The sequence below is a fragment of the Struthio camelus genome, chromosome 6, assembly GCF_040807025.1.
Source record: "Struthio camelus isolate bStrCam1 chromosome 6, bStrCam1.hap1, whole genome shotgun sequence".
Classification (NCBI taxonomy): Eukaryota; Metazoa; Chordata; class Aves; order Struthioniformes; family Struthionidae; genus Struthio; species Struthio camelus.
Window position 1 is genome coordinate 9,344,177 of NC_090947.1, and position 27,589 is coordinate 9,371,765.

General features: G+C 46.4%; 1 protein-coding gene across 8 annotated transcripts in view; it reads right to left on the reverse strand.

The window, feature by feature from the left end:
* KLF7 (KLF transcription factor 7) overlaps positions 1 to 27,589 on the reverse strand; it is a 119,399-nt gene that overhangs the window by 66,297 nt on the left and 25,513 nt on the right. For 7 of the 8 annotated variants that reach the window (XR_011141815.1, XR_011141813.1, XR_011141814.1 and 4 more), the window contains exons 2-3: positions 19,524 to 20,136; positions 686 to 809 (exon numbers count right to left, since the gene is read on the reverse strand). Coding sequence is in view for 1 of the 8 variants with exons in the window: in XM_009674789.2 (XP_009673084.2) it covers positions 686 to 809; positions 19,524 to 20,136 (737 nt within the window). In the remaining 7 variants the exon portion in view is untranslated. The remainder of the gene's footprint in view (positions 1 to 685; positions 810 to 19,523; positions 20,137 to 27,589) is intronic. The other variant, XR_011141818.1, reaches the window with a different exon arrangement.

Below are 27,589 nucleotides of genomic sequence, written 5' to 3' on the forward strand. Positions count from 1 at the left end.
CCTATTATCATTTGGGATTGGGGATGGGCAGGAGGGTTTTCTTTCACTTTTGTTTCCAAATTCAAAGAACCCAGCTTTCAAAAATGCTCAGCACCCAGCAAGGATGACCAGATTTTTTCAGACAAGCTCATCATTAATTCAGCAGCTAGATAAGGTGGTGAGGGATGCAAAAAAGTATTGGCAGCAAGCAGCAGCTCCCATTGCTCTCACTGAGAGCTGCTGGGTGCCCAGCTTCTCCAGGTCCCCTCAGTTCCAAGCGCCCAAAGGAGGACTGTTGCACGACAGGCTCTCCACGAAGCCTGGCCCTGGGTATCTATCATGCTTTAAAATCTCAGCCCACACAAAATAAAGGTGCAGAGTATTCCTCACATCAAAGAAACGTCAAGGGTGAGATTTAAAGCTGGAGAAGACTCACTCATTAGTGGGAACGCGCAGAGATCGCTGATCCTACACAAAACCACCCCACAAAGTTGAATTGTCAGATGTGCCTAAATCACGCCTGCGCTTTTGCAAACGAAGCTCTTTGCTGTCTTTTGTTGACTCTCTCCAGTCCCATCTGGGGACACGAGGCCGGAAGGAGCCCCTTCGGCAGGGAGACAGGCCTCCGGTCTCAGGGAGCCGGCAGCTCCATGCCATTCCCAATAACTGCATTTTGCTTGAACACCATGTTAGGAGGCTGCATTACCTGTCACAATGGTTGCATTTAAAGGGCTTTGCACCCGTGTGCTTTCTGTAATGCCTCGTGAGCTCGTCGCTCCGTGCAAAACGCCACTCGCACCCTTCCCACGAACACTTGTAAGGCTTCTCACCTGCGGAGGGGAGGAGAGAACAGTCAGCGTGGCAGCAGGGTTACTGAGCACTACACGTTCAAGCTCTGCGTCCTCCCCCCTCCTCTGGCTCCCTCTCGGGCAGGTGAGCCCACCCTCAGTCACACAATCCATGGCCAGTGACTCCCTTCAGGGCTTGTGATGCATTGCACTGGAGACAGATCCAGTCCCAACTTTGCAGCTGTTTGAAAAGTCCCCACGTGCTTGCCCTCTTGTGCTGCTGAGAGCTGACTGCCTCTCAGCCTTTGGGCCAGCGCTGCCCTGGCCAGCTACGTTTCTGCAGTGCTCGGCAGCGGCTGCTCAACGCGTGGACACGCTGCAGGTGCGAGCTGGGCACACAGCTGCCCCGGCACTACCCCAGAGCGAGCAACACCACCACGCTGCCTGCTTTTCTCATGTTGCCGTTTACCCTGGCATGGTCAGGCTCACGTCGGATCCCACCAAGGTTTCATGCCCACTGCGCCTCCATGCCCTCCTTTAGTTGCTTCCCAGAATAAAAACTGCTCTTTGGTTCAAGAAATGATATGCCAAGACAGTGACTGTAAGAGGAGAAAGGTTTTTTCTTGAAATCAGCTGGTCCTTCAGGCTTTTTGCACTCCACCTTTATCAGTTGTTATTCTACCCCAAACTATTAACCATACTGCTGAAGGCACTGAAATGGTGCAGTGAGGAGTCAGGAGAGAGTCTGGTCTGCTGCGTTCACAGTTACCTGCTTTCTAACACAAACTAGTCCCTGCGGATCAAAGTCTGCCATGCTGTAAGATCATCTCCCCCCATAACAAATGAAGGCGACAGTGCTGCTTCTCCTATATAAAATCAGTGTCGGTATTCCCCATGCAGCGAGCACGGTAAGGATGCATTAGAGGAGGAAGGGGTTGAGGGGAAATGCACACAAGAAGACACTTTCTCTACCAAGCTTCTAAGCCAGGAATTGTAAACAAAGATGGGATTATTACTTACGTATTTGTTCTTAAAATCGCTAAGAAGGTGACCTTAAAAAAACCATCGCTGACCAAACTGAAGTTGCAATCCATACGACCTCCCTACGGCAAAGTCACGTGAAACAACCACTTGGCTAAAGTAGACTGAAATCTCTCAGTGCAGAGAGGCAGATTTCTAAATTTAACCTGTCTATTCAGGAGGTAAAGAAGAGAGGTCTGATTATGGGAGACCTCTGTATTTCAGGGTAACAAACTGGAGAGGCCAAAAGAGCAAGAGAAGCGAAGAGGGCTCAAGAATTGCATCAAAACACACGAGAAAAGCTGTTCCCCGGCAAGTTCGTTCTGCAGGCGCCTGACTGCACACACAGCTCTGCTGCGCCACGGAAATCTGGCCCAGGGAGGACAGGAGAGCGGGCTGCGATATTAACTGCAGTTAAGCCATTTTAGCCTTTCAGCCTCTGTGAAGTTTGTTTGGCTCAATAACTAAATTAAAGGATTCATTGGGGTGAAGCAATGAAGAGAGGGCAGCAATAGGCAAGACCGTGCCAAAACATCGATTTGTCCCTCAGTCCCTGAACGCAGCAGGCCAGCCTGGATGTCTCTATTGTGCGCTGCAATCCACCCCGGGGGACAGGCCCAACAAGACCAGGGACGGAGCCAATAAAAACACCGCGTCAATTAGACTGTGCCTGTCTGGTCATCTCTGCAGACTTTTTGTTTTTAAAAACATTTTTCAGAAATTAAAGCAAAAAACTTCTTGTTAGGGAGCCAAGTGCTGGTGCTCATTCCTCAGCTGTGGCTTAAGCGCTGTCATCAGTGCTGGCCCCAAAAACCAGCCTTGCAGTTGTTTCAGTGCTCACCCCCACGCAAGCCTGGACATACTACCCGGCGCATTACATTTGCTCTCCCCTTGTCAGAGAAAAAGGATTTTCCCAGGATTTTCTGTGATGATGCAGCAGTTGTGTGTGAATAGTTCATCAATTATTTTTAAAAGCTGTCAATAAAGAAACCTCGAGGACAGCTCAGCTTCCTCGGTTCTCCGACGCTCTCTAGTGCCTACCTCGGAGCGGAGACAGCAAGGCAGACGAACCGCCTGGTCGCTTATGTCGCCTCCACACACTGCAAAGCAAACGCGAGAGACCAGTGCTCCGCCAGAACTGGCAGGTATCACCAGGCTGAAGGATACAGTCGCCTACAGAGCAGAAGGGTGAAGGACGAACATCACGGTCTTTCTCAGAAACTAAGCGCTATTAGCACTGCAGCAGGGTTTGGCTTGCTAACATTTGTCAAAAGCTTTCCAAATGTACAGTGCTATATATAGGTTACGAGAGACAGAAATGCCAAGCATGATTACTGGCAAACCCATGGGATGCCACATATCTGTTATTTGCTCCAGGGGCTCCTCTCGCAAGTGATCCCAATTTGGCTCTGAACAGCCCTGAGCTGAGTTTTGTTCTCCGATGCTTCTTCTCTGTTAAGTGAAGCCACGCTCCACCAAATGCCAGGGCCTCTTTGTGCTCCCAGACAGCATGCCGGCATACAGTGCTCTGCGTGCCGTAGCAGCACGGCGAAGCAGCACCATGACCTTTAAAGCCATGTCAGACTGGTCCTTGGCCCAGAGACCTCCAAGAGGTTAAGTTTCCTGCTCTCCTACAGCTGCTCGAAAACAACAGCGAGCGTAAAGAGAGAGATTTCTCTATCTCTGCACATAAAAACCAAGAACAAACTGCTCCTTTAATGGCTGCTTTCATCTTACCGTGGATAAAATGAAAGTGTAGTTTGCTAAGGTGCCGTGGATAAAATGAAAGTGTAGTTTGCTAAGGTGTATGTACGTAGGAAGTGTGGGGATGGGAAAGCGGGGAGGGTCCTCTGCTGGCAACGGCAGGCGGGCGAAAGGGGAAGGATCATTTCCACGTGCCAGGCTGCTCTTCTGTTGTTGTGGAGGATTAGTGAGAATAAAAGGATACATGGCGAAATCCTCCTCTGCTGAAGGCAATGGCAAAACTCCCACTCTCTTCTACAGGGCCAGGATTTCCCCCTTTTTAACAAATTAATTATAAGCCTCAAAATTCAATTAAAAATAGGAACATCGCAGAGCTGTGCCACACTGACTTTTTTTCAGGCTCCAAATCCTCAAAATTAATAACTGCACTTAAAACTTGTGCCTGTGATTCACTCCTAGGAAGGAGGCTCTACGCCTTAAGTCACCTTTATTCAACACCACAAAAATCTGCGCGGTGCTTGAACAAATCCATGATCCACATTTATACAAAGGCACTCTACAGAGGATCCAAACGCACATCTAAAAGGATGCTGCTATCCAGATCGGCAGATGTTCGATACTCGGTTGTTTCCGTTCAGAACGTGCCCCGCAGCCTGGACCACTTCAGTTTTCACACACTTACAAGCATACCCGGGAAGGGCAGGCAGCCAGCAGCACGGGCACACTTTTAAGCATCAAGTTAGGCAATTTTTTGAGATGAGCGCTAATGTTAGCATACCAGTTGGTTATGGAAAATCTTCCAGAATTGACCCAGAATAGTGGCCTTCAGCTTTTTCTCAATTTCTCCCAGGGAGGTGGAGACCCCTCTCTAGGGATTTCAAACCTACTGACCAGGGTCTGCTTTCCTCAGGCTGCAGGTGCCAACGTACTGAGTAGCACAGAACAATAGAGGTGGGGGTAGGTCAAAACAGTGGGTGCTCAGGACCCAACACCCACACCACCTGTGTTTGAGGGGTTTTACTCCAGACTAGCTGCCACCTGGTGCTGTGGCCTGAATGCTTGTTTATAGCTGGAGCGGGCTAGGTGTGCGCTTGGAGAGCGTCTACAGAAAACACTCACGTGGACACATCCTTAGAGGTCTTTTGAGGATCCCTTGGAAGTAGCCTATGCGTGCCTGCAAATCAGCAGAGCACTACGCTGAAAACCACTGATCTAGAAGGATCTTATCATCAGAAAAGATAGTGGTATGGAAAAGCTATTAGCCCTTCCAACAAGCTTTAGGGGTTTTCAGTCCTCTGTGACTGCGCGCGCTTCTGTAAAGCAGCCTCTCTACTGTTTCTCTCTCCTGACGCCCATTTTTATTTTTTCATCATCCTAGAGTGTATTTTCATACCCCGAGACTGGACTGTTTGGGGAAGAGGCTCTCTCCCCCACTTGTATGTGTGACAACTCACACAATCTAGCTCTCCTGCTACAGAGTGCCCTCGATGCTCACTTCAGCATCAGTCTGGCCCTCCGTCCCTCTTCATTTCATCCAGCCTGGTCCAGTCTGGTAACTGGAGGACAAAGAACTTTGCAAACTGATGGCAAACATGCAATACTGACGCCAAAATTTATGAGAGTCACAGCAAAAATCTATGAGACCTTGGGACCCCTGAAACCAGGTCACTGTTCCTTTGGTGACTAAGACAAATGCAAGACTCTAAATCTTAGGCACCTAGTTATAAAAATAAATACATGAAATCAAAAATGTATTATCTGAAAACATGGAAAAGCCAAGCATACAATCCCAGCAACGCTACCGTGGTAAACACATACCAGGGTCTCTGTAAAACATGACGGATAAAGCCAGGCTGCTTTTGTGATGGAGACTCTGCACTGGTCCTTGGGACTTCTGAGTTCATTTTTCAGCCTCAGACCGTCCCAGTGAAGTTAATCTCACGCAACTTCAGATACTGAAAACCTTCATCTGAAACAGTCACCTTTGACTCCTTTTAAAGTAGCGGAAGGGCAAAGGCACGTGCAGAGTGTGAAATATTGGACCCCAGTTAGACTGAAACCCAAGGTGAATTTCTCTCCATTGATCGATATATGGGGGGTCTAGGCAAGCAGCTCAGTTGCAGGCATCTGCATCTTGGCACTCCAGGTATAACATGGAGAGACCACTGTGTTTTCTCTCCCATCTACTCAGACTGTAAATGCTATATAAGCTTTCACAATAGATATTCCTTCACAAAGCACCTCAGTGGGGATGTTCTTGCTTCTCCTTAACGTCCAGAGACCCCTGTCCCCCCCACCTTCGTGCCCCAGGCACCATCTAGGTTCAAGGGATATTTGTTCTGTAACAGGAGTAAGACGGCATTTGCCACAGACATCTCACAGTTCTTCCGGAGTGGCAGTTTCAACAGAGACCGATTAGTAGAAATACGGTTACGGGCACAGAGGTACATAACAGAGATCAACTGAGGACATGGTCATCCTCACAAGACTAGAGCACACCATGGAGGAAGGCAAGGATTTTCTATATCTTATATTTGCAGTATTTATTGCCAAGCCCAAGGGTTGAAAAGTCATGAGTTCAGTCTCCCATAAAAATAATGAGATTTTAAAGAAAAAAAGCAATAATATTTAGAGATCACTTGGCTTTTGCTTCGGAGATAACCTAAGGTCATGATTTTAAACTTCTCTTTGCAGTCCTGCAAATTAAAAACATCTATTAATAAAGAAAACAGAAGGGAGTTTGTTCTCTATTCCTTGGATTTCAAGAGCGGGGACTTTAAGAAGAAAACCCTCCAAATTTGGTGATCTGCCTGATAAGATCAAATAAATTGGCAATGCTGCTGGGTGAAACCCTGGCTCCATTGAAGTCATTGGCAAAATGCCCGTTAAGGCTTGAGTTTCACCCTTTATCTTTACAGAACTGAAGTAAATAAACATATTATGATTTTCCATGCTTATCTATTTCCCTCGTCCTCCCCTGCACCCCACCTTAAGCATCACAGCACAAACATATGTTGATTACAGTGTGCTTAGGAAAACAAGTAAGGATTTTAAGACCCCAGTCCTGCAATGAACTTCATAAAGACAGATCATCCCTACAGAGCTCAGTGGAGAATCCCAGTCAAAAACCTTGCTGGTTTCCCTCAGAGCTAAAATATGGTATAGTCAAGAGCCTCTTTGCCAGCATGACTGATTTAGCCAAAAAAACCTTAAAGAAAGTGAGGAACAAAAACAAATCCTGTCTGTAGGCACATTTTGAAGGACATTAAAATAAGAAATTAGTTCTATTCCACCTTAATAGCTCCTTAACGTCATGGATGCAACTACACAAACATAGTACGCAAAACTGTCTTTGGAAAACAACATAAATGCCCTCTTAAAAATCACAATGTGTTCTAATCCGTGAGTTACTTACATACAATTTCAGGGCCCCAAAAACGGTTTACAACAAAAAAAAAACAAAAAACATTTCCTTCCATTTTTAAAATCTCTGATTAAAATGTTAATCAAAACGAAACTAGTTCTAAGAGCCTCAAAGTATAAAAATATGTATTGAAAGACAGTTTTAGATACGCTCGTTCCAACACCGGTGTTCTTGGAGAACCTGACAAACATGAACTGCAACTTCCAACTGAAAAAGGAATAAAATGCCAAATTTCTCTCCCGGGTTTCTTCCGGGAGAAAGCTCTGGGGGCCCGAGTCGCACAAAGAAATGTATGAAGAACCAAGTAGTCCCTCTGGCTTTTTAAGAGAGTGTTTCAATAACTCTCCTCGACACCCTGTCTGAGAAATCCCTTGGGCATCTGCTCTTCCTGGGCTGCTGAGTGGAACGGTGCTGTCGCACAGAGCAGCAACATCGCTGCGGGGACAACCCAAGGTGTCCGTCCCCCAGAGGAGGGAGCCCACCGGGACGCTGCTAGTGCAACAGGACATCGCTGGGAAATGCCAGAGGCTGGTGGGGGCTTCGGCAAGAAGCGGCCCTCAGACAGCCACGCAGAGAAACGTCAGGCAGACATGTGGATTCGCCTTGCAGTTTACTACAAAAGGCTGCCGCAGCACAATGGGAAGCCTAATGTGGAACATCACATTAACAATATTTTATATTTATGTAGCGCTCTTCATCTCCAAGGGTCCCCGAGAGCTTTACGAGCTACATCCATGGCATACCAATGAAGCCCAGTCATAATTCTTCTAATTAGCTGAATATCAGCACACATCACATGGCACAACAGAAAACGTTACTGGTCACTCTGCTTTTTTAATGCAAACTGCTATTTGATATTTAATAGAAGCGTGTTGCAGAAGGAAGTTCAGTTTTAAGGACTCCCGAAAAACTAAAATCTCCTAACCAAATGGGTCTCCTCAACACCCCTGCCTATCCTGTCTCATTAGCTATGCACGCTCCATCAAATAGGAGACACACATGACGAGTAGCCCCAGATCTGAGGCTTTGTTAAGTATCCTCACTTTCACGCCAAATTCAGCAAGTTACCATCACATGGCTCACACGGCTGCTTTGGTGGGAAGCTTACAGAAAAGCTAGTGAGCAGCTGCAGCTCAGCAAACATCATCATCCTCTTTTTGAGATTAACAACTTCATTTCTTTAGCAAAAAGGAAGCACAGGCTGTTTAATACACACAACTTCTGGAGGTCAGTGCTGCCATCTACGCTATATGCGTGCAACCCATCAACCAGTAAAACTAATTATAAAAATCAATTTCAGATACTTTTATGAGCCTTTCATTTCTCAATATACTCCTAATTGATTTTTGTTGGAGAAATAGAAAGCATAATTATTATCTTTTATTATTACAAAGGAATGCGAGGAGCAGGGAGTGGACAGTGCTTAAATGTATCATCGATGCTTTTTACCTAAGAAAGCAAAAAAAAAAAAAAAAAAAGAAAGGCATTTTATTCACAGTTTTGCCACCTGCTGGAAAGATGGAAAAGCCTTTGAAAGGGTGACAAAGCACAAGAGAAAAACTTGCAGGAGACAGTGTGGGGCAGGAGAAGAATGTGACAGGATTGTGAAATACACAGTGCGAGAAGGTTGTACCTATTTTTAGACCGGCAGGGACGATCAAATGTAAAAGCAGTACGTTTCCATGGACGATGTATAGCTCCTCTCATCCAAAAAGGTCAGAAGTGCCCTTATAGAGAGATGGCTCTAATCATGTCTATATTAGAGGTGGAGGAAAAGAGGTGAAGAACCTGATCCATGTCCAATCAGTCTTTCTACAAACTTCAAAGCTCCGGATCAGTCCCTGAGGGCCTCTCCAAAGCTTGTCTTCCAAGCCAGCAGCAGTCTTCTGCATGTAGTCATTCAGGACATGAAATGAATTTTTTCAGCCTTATTTCTTACGTACACACAAGTACAGACACACATCCATAAAGCCCCCTTGCCTAGCTGAAACGCAGAGGCAGGCAAAGCACGTAACGGCATTCAAAGAGAGAGAAATATTCCGTTTTCTACTCTACTTGAAAGGGCGCGTTTAAGGCATGTCCCCCGTCTCACGCGCCGAACGTCAAACGCACCAAGGACCATCGCGCTCTACTTCTATGCAGGACTCCCATCACGAGCGACAAAGCCTGCTAAATGCCGCTTCCCTTTCAGATGCGTTCCCTATAGCTGCTCAGGGAAAGACGCTGCGGGCTGCCGGGGGCGGGGGGGGCGCGGGGAGCCGCGGGGCCGGGGAACCCAGGTGCCAGCCGCCGCACGCAACCCGCGCCTCTGCCCCGAGCCCTGGGGAGAGCAGCAGAGCCGCGGGGCCCCGGCGGGTACCTGGCAGCAACACCAGCAGCAAAACTACCCAATTAAGCCTCCAGAAAGGGGGGGGGGGGGAAAGGGCGGCTGGAGTTGCTTGGCAACGGGAGCGCGGAAGCAGCTGTGCAGCAGGCCGGGGCTGGTACCCGGGCACGAGCGCGCCGCCGCACTGAGCGCCCCGGGTCTCCTAGTAACCGCCCGCGCCAGCCTGGCTGTTGCGCTCTTCCCCTGCTTTCCTCGAATTTCTCTCCCATCAGGCGAGGCACCGCCGCCTGCCCTAATTACCAGCTCTCCGCTGCCTCGAGCTGCCATTACTTTGGGCCCCAGAGGAGCAGCAAGAACTTTAAAAAAAAAAAAAAAACCTCCTCTAATCAGGGCTTTTAGTTTCGGGTTCAGCTGAGCTCTGAGAGCTCAAAGATGCGAGGCAAGGTAGCAGCGGCTGAAGAAAGACATGAAAAAAGAGAAAAATTCAGCAGTTCACTGGGTCAGATTTTTCCAGGACCCCACAATCGATTCTTTCTCTTTTTTTTTGTAAATCGTACTGGACGGTGAGCAATGAAGACAGACTTTTATGGGACACAGCACATACATACATAATCCAGGGCACTGCATCAAAGATCTGCTCTTTGGGCACCTACAATTTAAGCCTACCGGCCCTGAAAAATCCCAGGCCAAATATAAAGGTTGTTCTATCAGTGACTAGAACTGGTGAAGAAAAGATGAAGAGGAACAGACCCCTTCCCAAAATGCTAACTTTTTAAATTATTTTTCTTCCATATTTTTGCCAGTGAGTGTGGTTCTCCACTTACTCAAACTATTGCAGGGTTGATGTTCTTCGCTATGTCCCTACCACTTCACTTTCTCCCTTCTGCCACCGAAAAATAGGAGAAAGATGACAGAAAACAAGGGATGTAGATTGGCAGGGATAACTCAGCAATAAAGCGTAAGAACAAAATTAAAAATCCATTCTTTTCCATTTCCCAGTTTTGCCAACAACGATGAAAGGAAAAAGCAAAAAGACCCAGGATGCTTTCAACCATTCAGATATTAAATGTGATTGTGGGCGGGGGGAGGAAAACAATGTGTTTGGGATTAAAAAATACTGAGCGGGAGCAAACCTTGGTGAACTGCGGAGCCCTGTCTGGGGCAGAGAGTAAAGATGATTAATTCTACTGACTAGGAAGCGTCTTCATTTGGATTATGGAAAAGACACAGACAACACCTTTCTTTAACTCTAAAGGAGATATAAACAGCTGGTCAGGTATCATCTCGGTCATTCATTCTACCAGATCAATCCAGCTCAAGTGAGATACAAACGTACTACTACCAAATCCCATTGTTAGGCGACACTGCATCTTCAGAAAGAAAATTTTTAAAAATAAAGACATTTTCTGCATGAAACCCATTTCTGAATACACATCCAAAGACAAATGAAGTCCGGGAAAAGAATCACATTTGGGATTCTTTGGATCCTGCAAAGAATTAATGATAAAATTGTATCGGCTATACCACGTTCACATGTGGTTTGTCAGCGTACAACAGAGCGTAACAGTCCATTCAAGTTAATTTTCACTCAGGTATTTAGAGACAAATGTCTTCTACTCAAAGGCTATTTTCCATTAAATACGCCAAGTTTCCAGCTCAACTTTTTACACCGAGGAAAGCTCTTTCCTGCCTGCCCCTCCCCAACACACATGCCACATTCTCCTAAAAAACAAATATTTCCCCTCAAAGCACACTGGAAGAAGACCAAATGTGGAAAATTTCAACCTGAAGAAGGAAAAGTTTTGCAAAGTTACAGGTGACCAACAAACAGATGGCCGAATGAAAGTTTATACAAAATTAAACGTAATATGGTTCCATGTACTTACATACTGAACAAAAGCATATGCAGATATGCATGCCTGTATTTTTATATGGTACATAAATCCATTAATTTCAAAGAATTAATACACGCATCTAGTGCACTAATGATCACTTACCGTCATCAGAAAACGAGAATGACATTGCAAAATTGTCCCGCTAATCTATTCAGTCCTCTCTGTCAGGGGTAAGAGCGCAGATACGTAGGAACAAGGAATAAATCCCTGTTAAAGCTCTGAATGTGCTCGGTTATACAACGAGGACACCTTTCTTTCACAACTCAGCTGCGGATCAGCTTTTGTCTTGAAACACAAGCTCTTCACTGTTAGCTTAGCTAGCACACCCGCAACAGTTTTTTCCGCTTTCAGTTTTTCAGCCCCAGCTTTCAGTGGCGGGTTGCAGAGACCGGGCACTCGGCTGGGAGCAAACCTGCTCGATGTGTGCCTGTCTGCAAATGGGGACTGCCAAGACTGAGAATTAGCCTGCAATTTTTAAAAGGCTTTTAATTCTCAGTAAGCCATTTATTGCTGTGGACTTCTTATAATGTATAGAGCTAACCTATGAACAGAGGTTTTGATTTCCCAGGGTCACAAAGGTTCTGGACACTCCTAGAAACCTGGGGATAAGGCAGGTCCCATGCAGTACGTTGCTCTCCTCTTTCCAAGATGGCTGAGCTAGTCTTTAAAGCTCTCCTCATCTGGGAGTCTTTGTCTCATATTCATTTCAGTCTACAACAGCACATTACCACGTACTGCTTGACAGTCGGTAATCAGCTGGCTTTTGAGAGTGGTATCAGACAAAAGTTTTCTGAAGACAAATACACCTTCCCCTGAACTCCAGCCAGAGAGAAACAATTTTATTCACAAAAGCCATGCTACGTTCTCTGCATCATATGCCTGCCCTTTACCTATCCTTAAACAATTTTTCCAGCCATTTCTCCTACTGCTAGGGCAGGTCTGGCTGACCTCCCTCCTCGCAGCTGGTCAGAGCTATACTGTGGACACCATCTACCAGCCAAGTGAAGAAAGTGGTTTCATTTGGGACTCCACTACTTTTGGTATAAGCTTGGATGCCTCAGTTGTATTTAAGACCATTTGGATGAAGCCTTACAGTTCACCTGCCCTGCTTGCACTTGCTGCTGTTGGTATGTAGGTATGTGGGACCATGCCCAGTATGGGCTGTGAAAGGCAGGCTCTGGATGGGGAGTAAACCCTCTTGATCCCCACACTTTCCATCCAGACGCCTGGCTGCTTGCCCAGATGTAGCCCAGACTCCAACGCCCACACTGTGCTTAAGAAGAGCCTCATGTGGCACCTGCTGTTAAGATAAGCTGTAGTGCACTTCGCTTTTCCTGCTCAGCCAGCCTCAGCTCTTCAATTCTGCTCTGGCTCTTCTCTTCCAGCGAGCTCCAGACCCTTAGCCTAGGCCTGCGTCTCAGGGCATGCTTGCTTTTAAATGACCTGTCTGGTCAGAGTCTCTGGATCTGAGAACGCACGTGCTCAGGCCCTGCATACTCAATCTGCAATGCTGTTTCCAACCCTGACTTCAGCTTCACTGTTCAGACCATTTCTTCCTTTGCCAAAACCAAAACTATCTGGCTGAGCCCATAATTGCTCCCTCCTCTCTCTACCATGGGGCTAACCTATCTTCATGGTCCAACGAGCCAACATTTTCACATGACTGCAAGCCACAGACATGTACCGCAAGAACCAAGGGGGAGAGCCCTGCGCAGTGAGCTCTCACAGGCGGGAGAGGACAACAGCTCCTCGGGGTGATGGGGAGAAAGAGCTGAACGGAGCATGCACCCGCGTCCTGAGGCTGCATGCCTCCACGGAAAAATCTCGAGGAGCCTCTCATCCAGGAGGCCTTGTCCCCTCCTCTCCCTCCTGAGAAGAAGCCTTGTGGACACAAAGCACGTGACTGACCCAAGCCAAAATGCAGCTGTGTTTATGGTGCTCCCCAACACTATACAACACCGTTTCATGATCAGAAACGCGCTGAAACCTCAGGAAGGGTTTAAGCAAGCACAGCGCAACTGGAACGTGCCAGGGAAACTTCAGGCAGAAAGGGTCATGGGAGTCTTACCCATCACTGGGGGCAGGGACTCCAGAAACCAGGCTCTCCCTAGCACATTGCCCCAAAGCTCATGGTGAGTGATCTTCGTGGGTCAGATTTTGGCTGGAAACTGAACTGCCTGGCAGCATCCAGGAAGCTCCCTTTCTCCCCCACCTCTGTAAGAGGCAATGATTCAGGCCTGTGTGTGACTTCAAGTATTTCAGAAGTGTTAGTGCCTTGGACAAATGGAAAAGAAATACACAGCTTCTCGTCATTAACCCACCCTTTCTAATCCAGCTGGGGCAGCAGCAACACGGAGGGAAGCCGGCAGGAGACAGCTTGAGCATTTTCTCTTTGAGGCCGTACTCTGTGATCCCCATTATTTCCCCCTTTGCTGGATGCCTCACGGAGGCTCAGGGACGGATGGCTATAAAGAAAATGCTGGATGCCAAACCAGCGATGGCTTCTCCACGCCTCACCAAGGCAGCCTGCCATAACACTTGGAGGCACCCACCCTCTCCCTCCCGCAGCTGCTGAACACACAGCAAACATCACTTGCTAGGTCTCCCAGCGCAGAGCCTTTTGCCAAAAACCATCCTGCGCAGCAAACAAACAAACAAGCAAACAATACCTACTTTCATTTTCACACCAAAACAGTACGATTGTCTCCCTCCCTGTGCTGTTGATTTGGCAAATGATGGAGCAGAAACACAGGACCGAGAATTCAGGTATTGGCAACTAAGCAATGGATGAACAACACTGGTGTTTTAAATGGTGAGGGCTGCTTTTGGCAGGGCCCGTCCTCCCCCCATCTGGGACATTCACAGGGCGCGTTTCCCCAGCCTGGGCTCTCGCTGTAATAACAAAGTGAGGCGCTGGCCCTCCACAGTGAAACCACAACACTCCCCTCCAAACCTGCCAAATGGTTCAATGCCTTCAAAAGGATAAAGTTTTAAAGAGTTCATGATCAGGCTGGGGTCATTTTAACCAGCTTTGATAAATCCTATTTATGCTCTGATTCAAGTAACTTTAAAAAAAAAAAAAAAGAAGAAAAAAAACAGCAAAACACATCTTTCCAATTTGGCAATGCAACCGTACCCCAAACGTGAATAAAGGCCTTCCTCGCCCATCTCTCCTTCTTCAGTTCCCTTGCTCTTGTTTCCATTAGCAAATTCAGCCTTGCTTCAGCTGCTGCCACGGCAGCTTTAGCATCCTCCGTGTCCCCTGATCCGGTGTCCCCTTACAGGGCTCCAGCTCTGCACACAAGGCTGCAGACTCTGTAGGAAGCTGTGGGTCTCTCTTTTTGTACAGTAAAAATCCTAGGCCTTAGGCTTTCATCTCTCCTGTGCTACCTACACTGCTCTTCCAAATGCCTTTCCCTAACCCATTATTCAAAATCTTATACCCTGATGAATTGCTGCTTTACTTGACTATTTGCATTTTCTTTCCCTCCTTAGGCTTTCTGTTCCCTGGTGCTACCCATTAACGCAACACAGAAATGCAACCTCCCATTCAGGTATTATCACTGACTCAAATAGGCTTTATTTTATCTACATTATTCCTTTATTCCATATTCATCTCCTTTATTTACCCACCCAGCCTTCTCACCTCAGTTTGTTCTTTTCCTACCATTTCCAAATTCTGGACTTTTCCTCTTCTAACCCCAACATTTCAGGAAATTTTTTCTTCTCTGTCCTTTTAAATCCCGCCTCAAAAATCTCCATATTCTTTAATGCTGTGTCTGATACTCTTGTGTATCCCTAGCCTTCTCCTTGCAAATGTAGTAATTTGTTTTCCTGCAGGGTGGATTTATTTGGTTTTGTTACTCTCACCCAGCACTTTGGATCAAAGAACTATGTAATGTAATGTAAGATGTCCTGACAATGGCAAATAGACTCCACTTAAACCTGCATATTCTTAAGACAGCACATAGAACTCCTAACGTCTATTTGCCTGGGTATCTCCCACTTGTTTTATGCTTTAGACAGCTAAATATAGACGTGCAGCGCCCAATTGCTATTTCTTAAGACTTCAGCTTAGCTTGTATCGGATCCTCTTTTTGGATGGAAATAGAAAAAAAAAAATCAAAGCCTTCAGATCCTCACAAAATGCAAAAATCAGCAGAACCCTCTGAAGGACTTTTTTTTTTTTTTTAATCATTATCCCCATAATAAGTATTTCCTGGGAAGTTTATACATGATGCTTTATTTCTGGCCAGAAAGCATCCACGCTGTCTCATACCTTGCCCTCTACATTAGTGCAAGGAAGGCCGATATGACTGGCTTTGTCAGGAGATAGAAATCTCTTCCAGAGGTCTTTGATCTTGGGGACACAGAGACTTCTCCGAGACTAACCTTTCCATAGGTCATAGGCCAGCTCACTCTTAAGACGACGTATTTGTATCCAGACACTCGCCAGCAATAATATCCTGTTTTCTAATTTAGGAAGTACTGATGACTATACATTTTTTTTTGGCTCATTTTAATTCCTTCCCTCTCCACTCTCCATTACATTGGCAATTCATCTCCAGGCATGTGTGAAGACTGGACTAAAATTTCTGTCTCTCAAAAGAGACAAATTGTCATTGTTTGCACTGATATCTGCTCCATGAATAAGTGAGAGAATGTGTTAGGGCTGGATTACAGTGCCAATCCTCGCGGCTCCTTCTTCAGATTTATTTCACCTCACCCCCACGTTAGCAGCATGGTCTTTCCAAACCTACAGCTCACCTTCTGTACAGGCACAGCTTCTATTTCTGCCCTGCACAGCTTCTTTGCTTCTCTGACTGACAGTCAGCCCCAACATTGCTCTTAGCTCATTTAAACACCCTTCACTTTAGATGCTCCCGCTTACTCTGCATTCAGTAAAATATTTTCATTTCCCTTTCCATCCGGCCCATGTTTTCCCCCTTCCCTTCCAGATTAAATTCTCTCCCACACAGATAATTGTTTTTCCCTCCCCAAAGGTCATCCAGAACGTGGTTTCATAACCAATTCAACCGTTCTGATGGGTCTTACAGTGGTGTCCTCATTCTCTCGCGGATGAGATGCTGGCGAATAACAAGGGAACCTTGGGCGGTACCAAGTGCAACTTGGGGTCTGACTGCCTCTGGGCTCCCCAGCAAAGCAAAGCCCCGAGAGAAGATGAGTGCCAATCTAGCGAGCTGCTCTCACTCTGTGTTGCCTCCAGCCCGGTCTGGCTCGTCACGCAGTGAGGCACGCCAGCCAGTGTCTGGTCAGTGTTACATACCAGTGAAAGGAATGCGACCTCCCTCTGCTGCCTGCTACCCGCCAGCTCCCCAACCCATGGCTTTCTTGTTTTCATGCGAGGCAGTTAATCCCTTTGATCCTACAAGTGGACTTTGCACATGCAAGTTGGGAGACCAGCCTGCATCTGCCTCCCTGACTGCGAACCCCACACTGAGAGCTCTTTGTCTGTCAGGGCAATCGCACCCTTTTACACAGAGCCCGCACCGGCAGAGCGCTCTTGCATGACATACTAACAAGCTACCAGCCAAAGGAAAATATCTCGCAATTGTTTCAGACCCTCTGGTTCAGCCACTGCCTAAGCCAAGCGGCTACTAGCCATAGACACTGCTGGGTGCATTCACAACCCACGGCACTTTCAGCTAACGGCAGCTCTGAGCCAGCTGCGTGAAAAAACAAAGTACTGATGGAGAAAAGGGCTCCCTGTCCGTAGCCCTGAAGGTGTGCACAGGGAAGGAGGCAGCCCCTGCCGTTTACAGTTCAGTCCCAAATTTCCAGAGCTATTCCTCTCCATCCTTCTCTTCTACAGGAAGCCCAGGGGTTCCCTGCAGGGGAACTCCACTGTATGGGTCAGAGTGAACAGATTTAACATCTTGATTGTCCCACCCATGATTTATAAAGCATCCAACAGCCAGTGATTTTTAAGGGAAGAGAACAGAGCACTTACACAGGATGAAGGGGTCTAAATCACTTTGTGCTGTGGACCTAGATAAGTTAGTTAGATGATCCTATTATATCCCTGGCCACCAATGACTCAGATTGCTCCCAAGATGTAGATGTTCAAAGATACTATGCGATCTACTTCCCAGTGAAAAGAACGGGAGCCAGGTGCCTATCTACCCCCTGGTTCTGCATTAAAGGTGGTTCAGCTTTGTTCTAGCAACACGGCTGTGTCCAGTCTATGTTGCAAAATGAAACCATGCTTTCTGTGCAGCTAGTTTACAGAATGGTTAAACCTTGGATGTTTTAACTGGCAAGCTCAGAGGGGCAGCTGAAATCACTACGTGAGGTGATGGGAGTCAGTAGTGTGGGCACTGCATCTGGGCAGCTGCAGCCTCATCATTTGACACAGGGCTCGCCTACCTGCCGGTAAAGGTGGACCTGCCCTTCTCACCAGGTGGAGCATTGCTGCGGGTGGGCAGACACACGCACATCAATGGCAGTATGGACAGCCTAAGGCCACTCAATAAAGGCCTCACAGGACCACAGTGAGAAATGTTTCTCATCCTGCATTAATTGTAAATGTAAGAAATGCGCAGGCTTTGACACGCTGATGTTACCTACAGGAAAGGTTTTGACTTCAGATACAAAGTTCAACTAGAGCTAAGGCTGGGATTCAAAAGCACGCAAAATCTTGCAAGATTTTAATTCAAAAGGTTGGAGGTTTTGAAAGAGCAGTTGTTTCTGCAAGTGGTCTCTCAGGACTCCTTGTTCCCATACCCACCTACTGGGTGACAAAAGTATAAAAAGTCCACAAGTTCCCCCTTTCTAGGTGAACATATCACGTTCTTGGCTAACTTCGGGAACAGCCCTGTGAGACTCATCATTTCCAGCCTGAGAAGGAGCACAGGGGTCAGGTCTGAACAGGCAAGGCCATCGCGTCAACAACAGCACTGCTCCATTTGGGCCTCCGCAGCAGCCCCTTCGCCCTCTGGAAGGCCTCGTCTGGGATGTCTCCCCAGAGAGCCACAGCGAGGGGGGCCTGCTCTGCTGTGGATGAGCCTCAAAACAGCAGTGGCAGTACAAGGTGTCTCCTCCTGACCTGCAGATTTTAAAATGACTGCGCTATTCCCATTGGCTTCCAAATCACTGGATCACAAGTGAGATCACTACTGGCACTCTGACTATCCCCAGTAAAAACTCTAGAAAGCCCATATTAAAAGATCAAAACCCATGCCTTTTATGTCTTAATATGATTTATGCTCCAGACCATGTAACTTTTACAGTGTTGCCTAGCATATGATGGATGCAGCTCTCTTAACAACCCACACATTTGTTTGATTTACTGCACTAGCCCAATATGTTATTTTCTACCTTGCAAGAGCCACCTTGCTTCTACGAATCTGCCTGCATGATAAGATCGTGAATTAAATGTGCAGTTATCGGAGGAGACCACACATTTTACAGTAAAATTGAGAAAACCGATTACAGCAATCCCTCTGGAAACAAGAATAATCACATGATAAGATAGTGCTAATGGGAATTTATCATCTCTCATCACATGTGAAGCTCAGAACAAAGCAGCAGTGCTAGTCAACTGCACAGCTATTACTGCCAAATGAATACCAACCGAAAAGCTACTGGGGATGATGAACAAATGACAGGAGATTGGGGATTCTGAACAGCCAAATCTAAGCCAATTTGGTATGCTTCAAGAAGCTTACACAGTGCAGCTTATATGCAACACTAGCAAATATTACCCCCCCAAAAAAGCCTGATATTTTTCCCTACCTTCTGCTCCCTCTCTACCTACATTAGATAGACTCTAGGTCATTCTTCAGTTTGTTCTCACTGTATTTTATCACCAGAGTAGCCAAAGATAGCAAGATCTAAAGGGTACACGCGTCTGTATACATAAACGTGTCTGCTTCTACACACGCGCTCTCTCACACATGCATTATTCCTAAACCACAGATCTCAGATCTGAAATACATTTTTTCTCTTCCCTTATATGAAAGGCAAAACCCCCCTACTCATAGTATCTTCTGTTTGAAACTGTTAGTATGACTAAAATTATCATTTTTAAGGCTGTCTTGGGGAACCGAGTACCCAAAACCCAAACTGGCATGACCCCAGTTTTAATGTGAACGGTATATTGGAATCCCTTAGGTATCCTGAAATTACTCTGCATCAAGCCCTGTAAGATATGAAATCACAACAGGTTAATTGCAGACAGGGAATTCCCCTGATCTCTTGAGATGAGTACAATCGCTGGCCTGCCATATTTTTCCATTGCCCTGACTCACAGATACAGGCTTGGCCTTTCCGAAGAGATTTTTTTTCTTTTCTAAATGAGAATAAAAGAAGATGGTTACTGTTAGGTGGCAGGAGGACAAGAAGGGAGAAGTATCCTACACAAGTACCTGTATGAGTCCTCTGGTGAGCCTTTAAGTGGGAGCTCTTTGTATAAACCTTCCGGCACCCATTAAATTGACAGCGATGAACCCTCTTCTTGTTTTCTGGGGACGCCTCCACCCCTGTCCCTCCTTGCTCACTGTCACTTTGCCCGCTCTTTATCGTCCCCGCAGTCGCTGCCGCCACACCCACTTTCACGGAGCTGAGCGAAGACTTCTTGGCCACCAGTTTCAATGTCACCGTGCCGTCCACCGCTGAGAGAGTTTGTGAGGTTTTTACGAGGTGGCGGCTGAGCTCTGGAGAGGAAGGAGGTGTTAATGAGGTTACTGCATTGAGTTGGGCCTGGTTGACGGCTGTGTAGCCTTCTGTGGAAGAGCTGGTGGACTGCAAGCTGAGGCACGTCTCAGATAGCAGCTTGTCCCGTGAGAGGATAACGTCCATATCGGCGCTTTTGTCACATGCACTTGTCTCCACCGGCAAGAGGATGGGGTCCAGCCGTCGGATACTGTCCTCTGCATCTGGAGCTGAGGAGGCATGGAGGAAGCAGTCCAAATCCTCACCAAAGCTCTCAGAGATCTTCCGTGGTTCGGTCTGAAGGTATCGCTCCAATTCGAGGCATGTCTGTAGAAGGAGGGGGAAGGGAGAGAGGAGGGAAAAAAAACGCTGTTAGAGACCGATTGCAGTGTAGCTCCCGTCTAGGGCAGGAGAACAAATGTGGTCCAGAGCCATTCAGAGATGGCACTCATGCACACCAGCACCTTCTCAAGAAATGGTCACTCTCTGGGAGATGTAAGTATTTGACACGTCTTTGAAGCTGCTCAGAGACAGGGTGCGGGAATATCTGCATGCAGTAGTGGATATGTGGTCAAAGTGAAGACATGACAACTGGAAAGCATCTACTAAATTTTTCATGAAAGTCTGCATGTTGTCCCATAGATACCAGGTCCTTTCCAGTTGTAAGTGTAATCTGGACAACAGTCACCTCCATATGAAATGATTCTTACTGCCCTCTCTCCTGGACAAGTACAAATAAAAAGTCGCCTCTCCAAAGAATTGCTTCCTCTTTCTCCACAAACATTAAATTTCACTCTAAATTTAACTCAGCATAGTTGGCTAGGGCTCAATCTGTTCTTAAAATGGCACAATTCTGAACTATATCATTTTCAGATAGAAAGAAGAGACAAACTCCAGTGATACCACAGATCACTTAAAGGGCCTGAGATGAGGGAAGATGTGACAGAAAAAGGGAACCTATTGTCATTTTTAGAGGGTTTGGCACAAAGGGTTTAGAGGGTTTTTGGCTAGCTGGTCAAGTGGGACCACTTGCACTAGACTTGCACACAAACATGCACACACACACACAGAGCTTTTTAAAAAGTAAAGTCACAGTTAAAGTGGCTGCCACTTAAAAATGAGTTCCTGCATCTCCGAAGCAATGATCACCAACTTGAGGATGGGGTGAGCCTCCCCTGCTTCAATGGACCTTATCTGAGGTGTTCTGAGCTAGCCCCAATAACACCTCCAGGCACCATCAAACTGCTCACTGTTCTCCAGAATCCACTTTATAAACTTTTATTATTTACAGAAAACAGTTAGCTGTAGTTTCAGGAGCTTTTAACAGAGTTTATTAGCGCTATTTTTCTTTTCTTGCTGCTTCAAAGGCTAGCTGGTTTAATACAATCATCGTGATTTTACGGGAATTGGAGAGACAGACGTTCTAATATTTTCTAGAAACCTCTAAAAACTATTCCTGAGAGAACACTGCTAGAGATAATAAAGAGGGGAATTTTAGACCAAAATTTTCAAAGCAGCCAATGGTCACCCAACTACATCTCAACCTGCAAGTCAAGCACCTGACTGAGAAACAAAAACTTTGAATCACCAAAGACAGGAGGAGACACAGAGACTCCTGACTTCTGAGTACAAAGGTCTCCTCAAGAGGAGGGTAAAGAGGTCCCATTCATAGCTGTCTAGGAGCTACAAAGTAACTCAAGATTATTACTTTTAATGTACCCAGGAAGGAACACTGCTGTTTTCACATGTAATTTGGTGGGACGACTTTCAGAGTTAAGGAAAGACTTTGTCAGACAGTTATCTGGGTTTTTTTAATAATCGCTGACTATAGATCTGAGCTGCAGAGACAGACTTGGGCATAAAGCAATAAAACAGCAATATACACAAGAGAACAGTGCTACAGTTTAGTTTGTGGATAATCTTCAGAGGCATGATTATCGTACATGTAATGTGTTCGCACACAGGCTTGGCGGTAGGACACTTGCTAGTCAGCCTTTTTGCCTTAAGCAAATTACCACACTTCCCGCTCAGTTTCCCCAAACATAATAACAGGGCTTTATTTAACACAAAAGAGATTTCTGAAGAACTGCTTTTGTCAAATACTTGGGAGGTAAAGTCCTCAAGCTTTTGTGTCCCTGATGTTCAACAAGGGATGGTCCCACTCCTGAAAACAGAGGGCCAGCGTGCCCTCTCAGCAGTGCCCGGGAATTGTTTTAAAACTCCATGCTGTCCCCTTCCCATACCTGCTTCTTAACTTGGATAAACTTCTGGTCCTGCAAGGACCCAAGACGGACATGCAACACCCACAGACATCACTCTGTTATAGCACTGCTCCTGAGTTTGGTTTCTGCCAAGCAGAGTGAGAAGGGCTAAAAGAAGAGTATAAAGCACCATAAAGCATCAGGGAGCTGAATGACTTCCCCAAGGTCAACGAGACAGTCTGTGGCAGCGCAGCGACTTAAACCCAGGTCCCCCACCCCAGATTACTGCCTCTACAAGGGGGATTCCCTTTCCCTTCCCTGCTATGGTGATGAGCTGTATTTACTACGAGAGCAGCGGGTTAACTCTGTATCACTGCACTGCTCCAGGAAACCAGGAGGCTGCAACCAACCAGCCACTAATCCCTTTTTCTTCCAGTGAGTATTTCCAACAGAGAGCGGCTGATAAAAGCTGAAGTCAGATTACGAGGATTCCCCAGCTCCACCTCGTTACCATCGTGAAATCCACGAGGAACGCTGTGAAGGCTAATGCGGTACAAGGCAAACACTGAAGACTTTGAGATCCCTGTCGGATGCTGTTGGTGTGTTTCTCTCACCGACAGCCCTGTTTCAGGAGTCCGGAGAAGCTGTTTGTTTGTGTTCTCCCCTTCCCCCACAGCTCTCCTTTAGCTAGGTTTTTCTGGAACAGTTCCTACTTCCTGCTGCAACAATGCGGCTCGGCCCCTGGCACGTCCGCCCCGCTCAGCCCCCAAGGCTTCCCCGCTTCCTGCTCACCGGAGAGAGCTCGAAACAATGGGAATCAGCATTAAGCTTTCAAGCAACTTGTCACAGCATCTCACGCTGCTGGTGCCTAACCTTGCTGAGCCCATGTGTTAGCAGCAGCATTTCACTCCGAACTGCCCTGCCTCAGCGCTTAGACTAAGTGCCAAGGACTTCCTTCAAGGCGGAGAGACAGGGGACAAGGCTTTCGGTCTCCGTCTGGCAGTCCCCTCTCCCATGAAGGTCTGTCTGAACTGGTTCCTCACCAAGCAGCAGATGCTACCAGTGCTGTTCCTAGGGGCAACAGAGCAGCCTACTGACCTTCCTTAGGCTCCTCTCCTCCCGCAGTAAACCTTCGTACCAGCACCCTGGAAAGCCACTGGGCTGGGCTTGCACACAGGAACAAGGGAAGGCTGCTCTTATGGACAGAAAAAGTCCATTCTCCGTTTAAAGTGTGATTCTGAGGCTGCGAGGAATGGCTTTAGCTGGGCATCTGGTCTCTCTCCAAAAGCATCCTCACAGGTTTTGGGGGCAGCTTTCCAAAGGTACCCCACAGCCTTTCAGGAATACACACACCACAATAGGTGACGTTTTTGAATTCCTCACATCATGCAGTTTGGGCTTTTGCATTCACGTAGCCTTCGTCCAGTGGGAGAGAAACAGATTTAAGGGCCTGATAAATAAAGGCTTCCAAATGAAAGAGCAAGCAGAACTGTAAATTAGGGGAGAAAGAAAAAAAAAAAAGGGGGGGAGAGACAGGCAGAGGCTCAAGGTCATTAAAGCTGATGACAGTCATGTGAAACTTCAATTGCTCTAAGATCAGAAAGGCTACTACGTTCTGGCTCCTCATTGCCCACGGAGGGAAGCAGGAGGTGCTGCCCCTTTAAGGCATAACTACCCCTATGACAACAATAGTAGGCCTGACAGTTTTTCCAGCTTCACCATTAATTTTCCATAAAGAGCAGCTTCTCGATGAGCCCTTTTCAGGCAAAGCCTGATGCTTCGGAAACCTGTAATTATTCCTGGCTCCCCCCCTCCCGCAGCCATTGCACCTGTGCCATTTCAAGACACCAGCTGGTCATGTCTTGCCTTCTGCCTCTGAAATCCAAAACCAGTAGATCAAGCCCATCTCCCCATAGAGGGGGAAAAAAAATTCAACTCAAAGGAAAAGAAACAATATAATAAAGTCCCTCCCTCTCACCCCCCTCAATCTCTCCTCAAGTCAATAGGCGAAAAAACCCTAGCAACACTGAGCCAGAAAAGGCCTCCATCTAAACTGCACTGCAGACAAAGCCTGACAAGGGTTAAGGCCACAGCCCTCCTTCCTTTACCCCCCCGCCAGGGTCCTACCTGCTGCTGCATTTGCCAGGAGCAGACAATTGCATGCATGAAACAAAGCTTCTTTCCCCATATGCACTTCTCTGCTTGTGCCAAATACCCTACGTGACCTTCCCCTCTTTCTGGCCCAAGTCACCCGTGGAGTGGTGAGGCAGGATTTTGAAAGCCACCCGTTTCCTTCACTCCTGCAGAACTTTTAATTTTTCGGTCAACTAAGCCCACTTCCTTGTTTTGAGCTCTTACCTGGAGAAACCAGTCAGGCCAAGAGCACCAAGGTATCCACTTCAGCCCTGTGGACCATCAGGAGGGTCAGGAGAGTTTTTTGGTGTCCATTCCAACCAAGTCACTTGCCAACAAGTGCACCGAAAACAACCAATTTTGTGTGGGAGCAGTAGGACACTGACAACCATCCACAGAGATTTGAACCCAGACTGGTAAATTCAAACTCTTGAGAACCTTCCATAGATCTTCTGTCTTCACTACCAAACGGGGAGGAAAATCGTCCAAGGTTACCTAAGATAGGAGCGAGCTGTTCTCGTCCTGATCTCCAGTCCTATTGCATGCCCAGCTTCTCCTTAAACATTCATGCAAGAGAGAGGGAGATTTGGGTAATGGACGTAATAAATGGCACATGCAATATATGCCTTACTATTCTGTAGGATGTTACACTGCAAGCAACTTGATAGGTGTTAAAACTGTCTTACCCAGCACCTGAATGATTTAGAGCAACAAAGACTTCAAAAATTGTAACGGGAAGAGGAAGATGGCTCCCTTCAGGGACACAATGAGAAGATCCATAAGACTGCTGACTGCTGTCAAGCTGTTTTCTCAGACTAGGGATAAAAAGTGACCCACTACTTTAACCTACCTGCCCTGATTAACAAGGGTCATTCTCTTTGCACCTTGCTCTTCAATTTAGCCAGCTAAAAGAAATGATGATTCACGGCTGACAAATAATAGGATGTGACCTCGCTAGACTCCATGCGCTTGCAGAAAGCCAGCTAGCAGAGGATGGCAGTCTGGCAGGCGGACATTCCCAACAAGGCCTCAGCTTGATTTTTCACTTTTGGATACAACTGCCAAAAAAGGGTCACCTTCCCAACAGAGGTCCATTTTCGTCACCTGAAAGAAAGTCAGTTTGTTACCCTGCCTCATATACCCGTAACTCATAACATCTCTTCATTTCCCAAATTGTACTACTTCCTCAGTCCTCTGGGGCCTGGCTAGCAGCAGAATACACAGAAGTTGAACACCATGACAGCTCCACATGCAAAAGCAGATCTTTCAGAGAGCACAGGACAGCCACTGTAGTGCTGTTTCACACCTGCTAAGGAGCTACTTCTCACTTGGAGTTAGCACTTTCAGAGTTTGCAGTAGCACTGATCCAAGGAAATTCAGTGTTCAGTATGTCTGCCAGTTCAGAAACACATGACCTCTAATCTATGTGTATTTTCACCGCTGGAGCTCATTTAATGAAAGTAAAAATTATTTACTGAACACCTTGAGTATGCTCACCCCTATGAAATACAATGCAAGAGAAACAGTGTGGTGAGATGTGTACCATTTTCTGCAGAGCTTAGCATTCACCTAACTCTGCAGCCACTGAAATAAGACAGTTTTGCCACTAGCTTCAACAGCGATAAGACAAAGCCCAAACAATCCCTCCTAGACTTGCAGATATTTGGCTTCAACTCAGAACAGCCTGCATTTCTGGGTGCTTGTCAGTTGTCCCGGTTAAAGTGCAACCCAAAACATTCAAAATCGAGATATGAAGGAGCTGGAGTCAGTGCTCATGATGTTGATGTTTACCTTCATCACTCTCTTCCAGAGAGCAACCAGCAGGAAAGCTCCAGTTGAGACCACTGTGGTCATCTATGTGCCACGTCTCAAGGCGGTGGAGGTACCTGAGGTCTCTGTCTGCACCTGAGGGAATGATCAGGGAAAGACTCTGCTCACAGGGTCATCTTCAGTGGTCTCTGAAGATGGCAAGTGCTCAGTGTCTGACTCCAGGTCCAGACAGCTCTGGAAAACCTAATTCCAAAATCTAAAGTTGCTCCAATGAATCGAAAAGAACTGGTCTTGATTTGCAGTGATGCAGTATATCAGAATTTGACCCATATATATAGGCTCTTGAAAAATTAGAAGTCACTTCAGAAGCACCTGCCTATAATGTGGAGTCTTTACAGCAGTCAGAAACTCCCAGGCATTTTGCACAGCTAGGAACAACTTGGCAACAGTAAAGTTCTATCAAGGGTAAATCAAAGCCCAAACACTTATAATGATTTGAGGCCAGAAAGTCAGGGAAGACACATAATCAACATGTTCAGTGGGCTCCTCTGTTTTACTGATGCCAAAGTATTTTATAACATCTTGATTTTGAATTTTTCTAGCAGACCATGGGAAGTTCTCATCTGGAAGTGCTAGTTAACTTTTAAGTGCCATTTTACTGCAGACATAATGGGACATCAAGCACTGATCTTGGAAGCTATCCAAAACCTAATTAAGGAGTTAGAAACTTAGATTGGGCTGTGACACAGAATGAAAATATCGAATGTGGTTGACAAGCAGGTCTGATCTACCAGTTCCGTTAACAGTACTTGAAAGGATTCTCTTTGCAGCACAGTTTATATGAGCAAAGCCGAACTACCCATGCAATAGTTAAGGCTGAATTCCAGTCTCCCTCATAATCCTATTGCTCTCCATTTGCATTTAAAAAGAGGCCTCATCTCTAAAATGAAATAATTGTGTAAGTCACAAGATTGCAAAGGAGGAGAGAACATCCTGAATCTGAAGGCAGACCAAAACAATAAATCTAAGGTGAATGTCACCACAGTTCACTCAAGTTCAAAGCAAACCATGACAGGCTGTTTCCAGGTCCAGTGCCTGAGGTCACTGTTTCATAGTTTAGCAGAACAGCAAAAGCTATGAGCTACAGTGGCATTTGCCCTTCTGGACCGAGAGGCAGATATTGAACCAACTGCCACAGGGCAACCCAGAAGCTATAAGGAACAAGGAATTCAAAACTCACCTGCCTTCCCTGAAAAGTCATGCTATTTTTGTCCTTAACTCCAAAACAGGGTTTGAAAGATGCATCTTTTTCCCATTGCCAAAAGCCTTCATTGCTTCCTGAACAACAAAACCCAATACTCTTGCCCATCTATTCCAAGATTGTCATCTGTTCCCACCCAGCTGCCAAAACCTCCAGCTTTTCCTTTTGGCAACCTTTCACTGGGCAGTTGCTAGTTGTCAAAAATCTGCAGCGCATCACGAGCGTAGCATTTGGGCCAACATAAAATAAACAGAATTTTAGTAGCAAATAAGTAGTAATGCAGAATACACTTGGAAACACGGGCAAACTGCAGTCTGAAATGAACGAATATTAAGCAAAAGTTTCAAGCGATAGCAAATTTCTATCGCAAAGGATTTAAGACAAAACTCCTAGTAGCGTGCCAGCGTCCACAAAG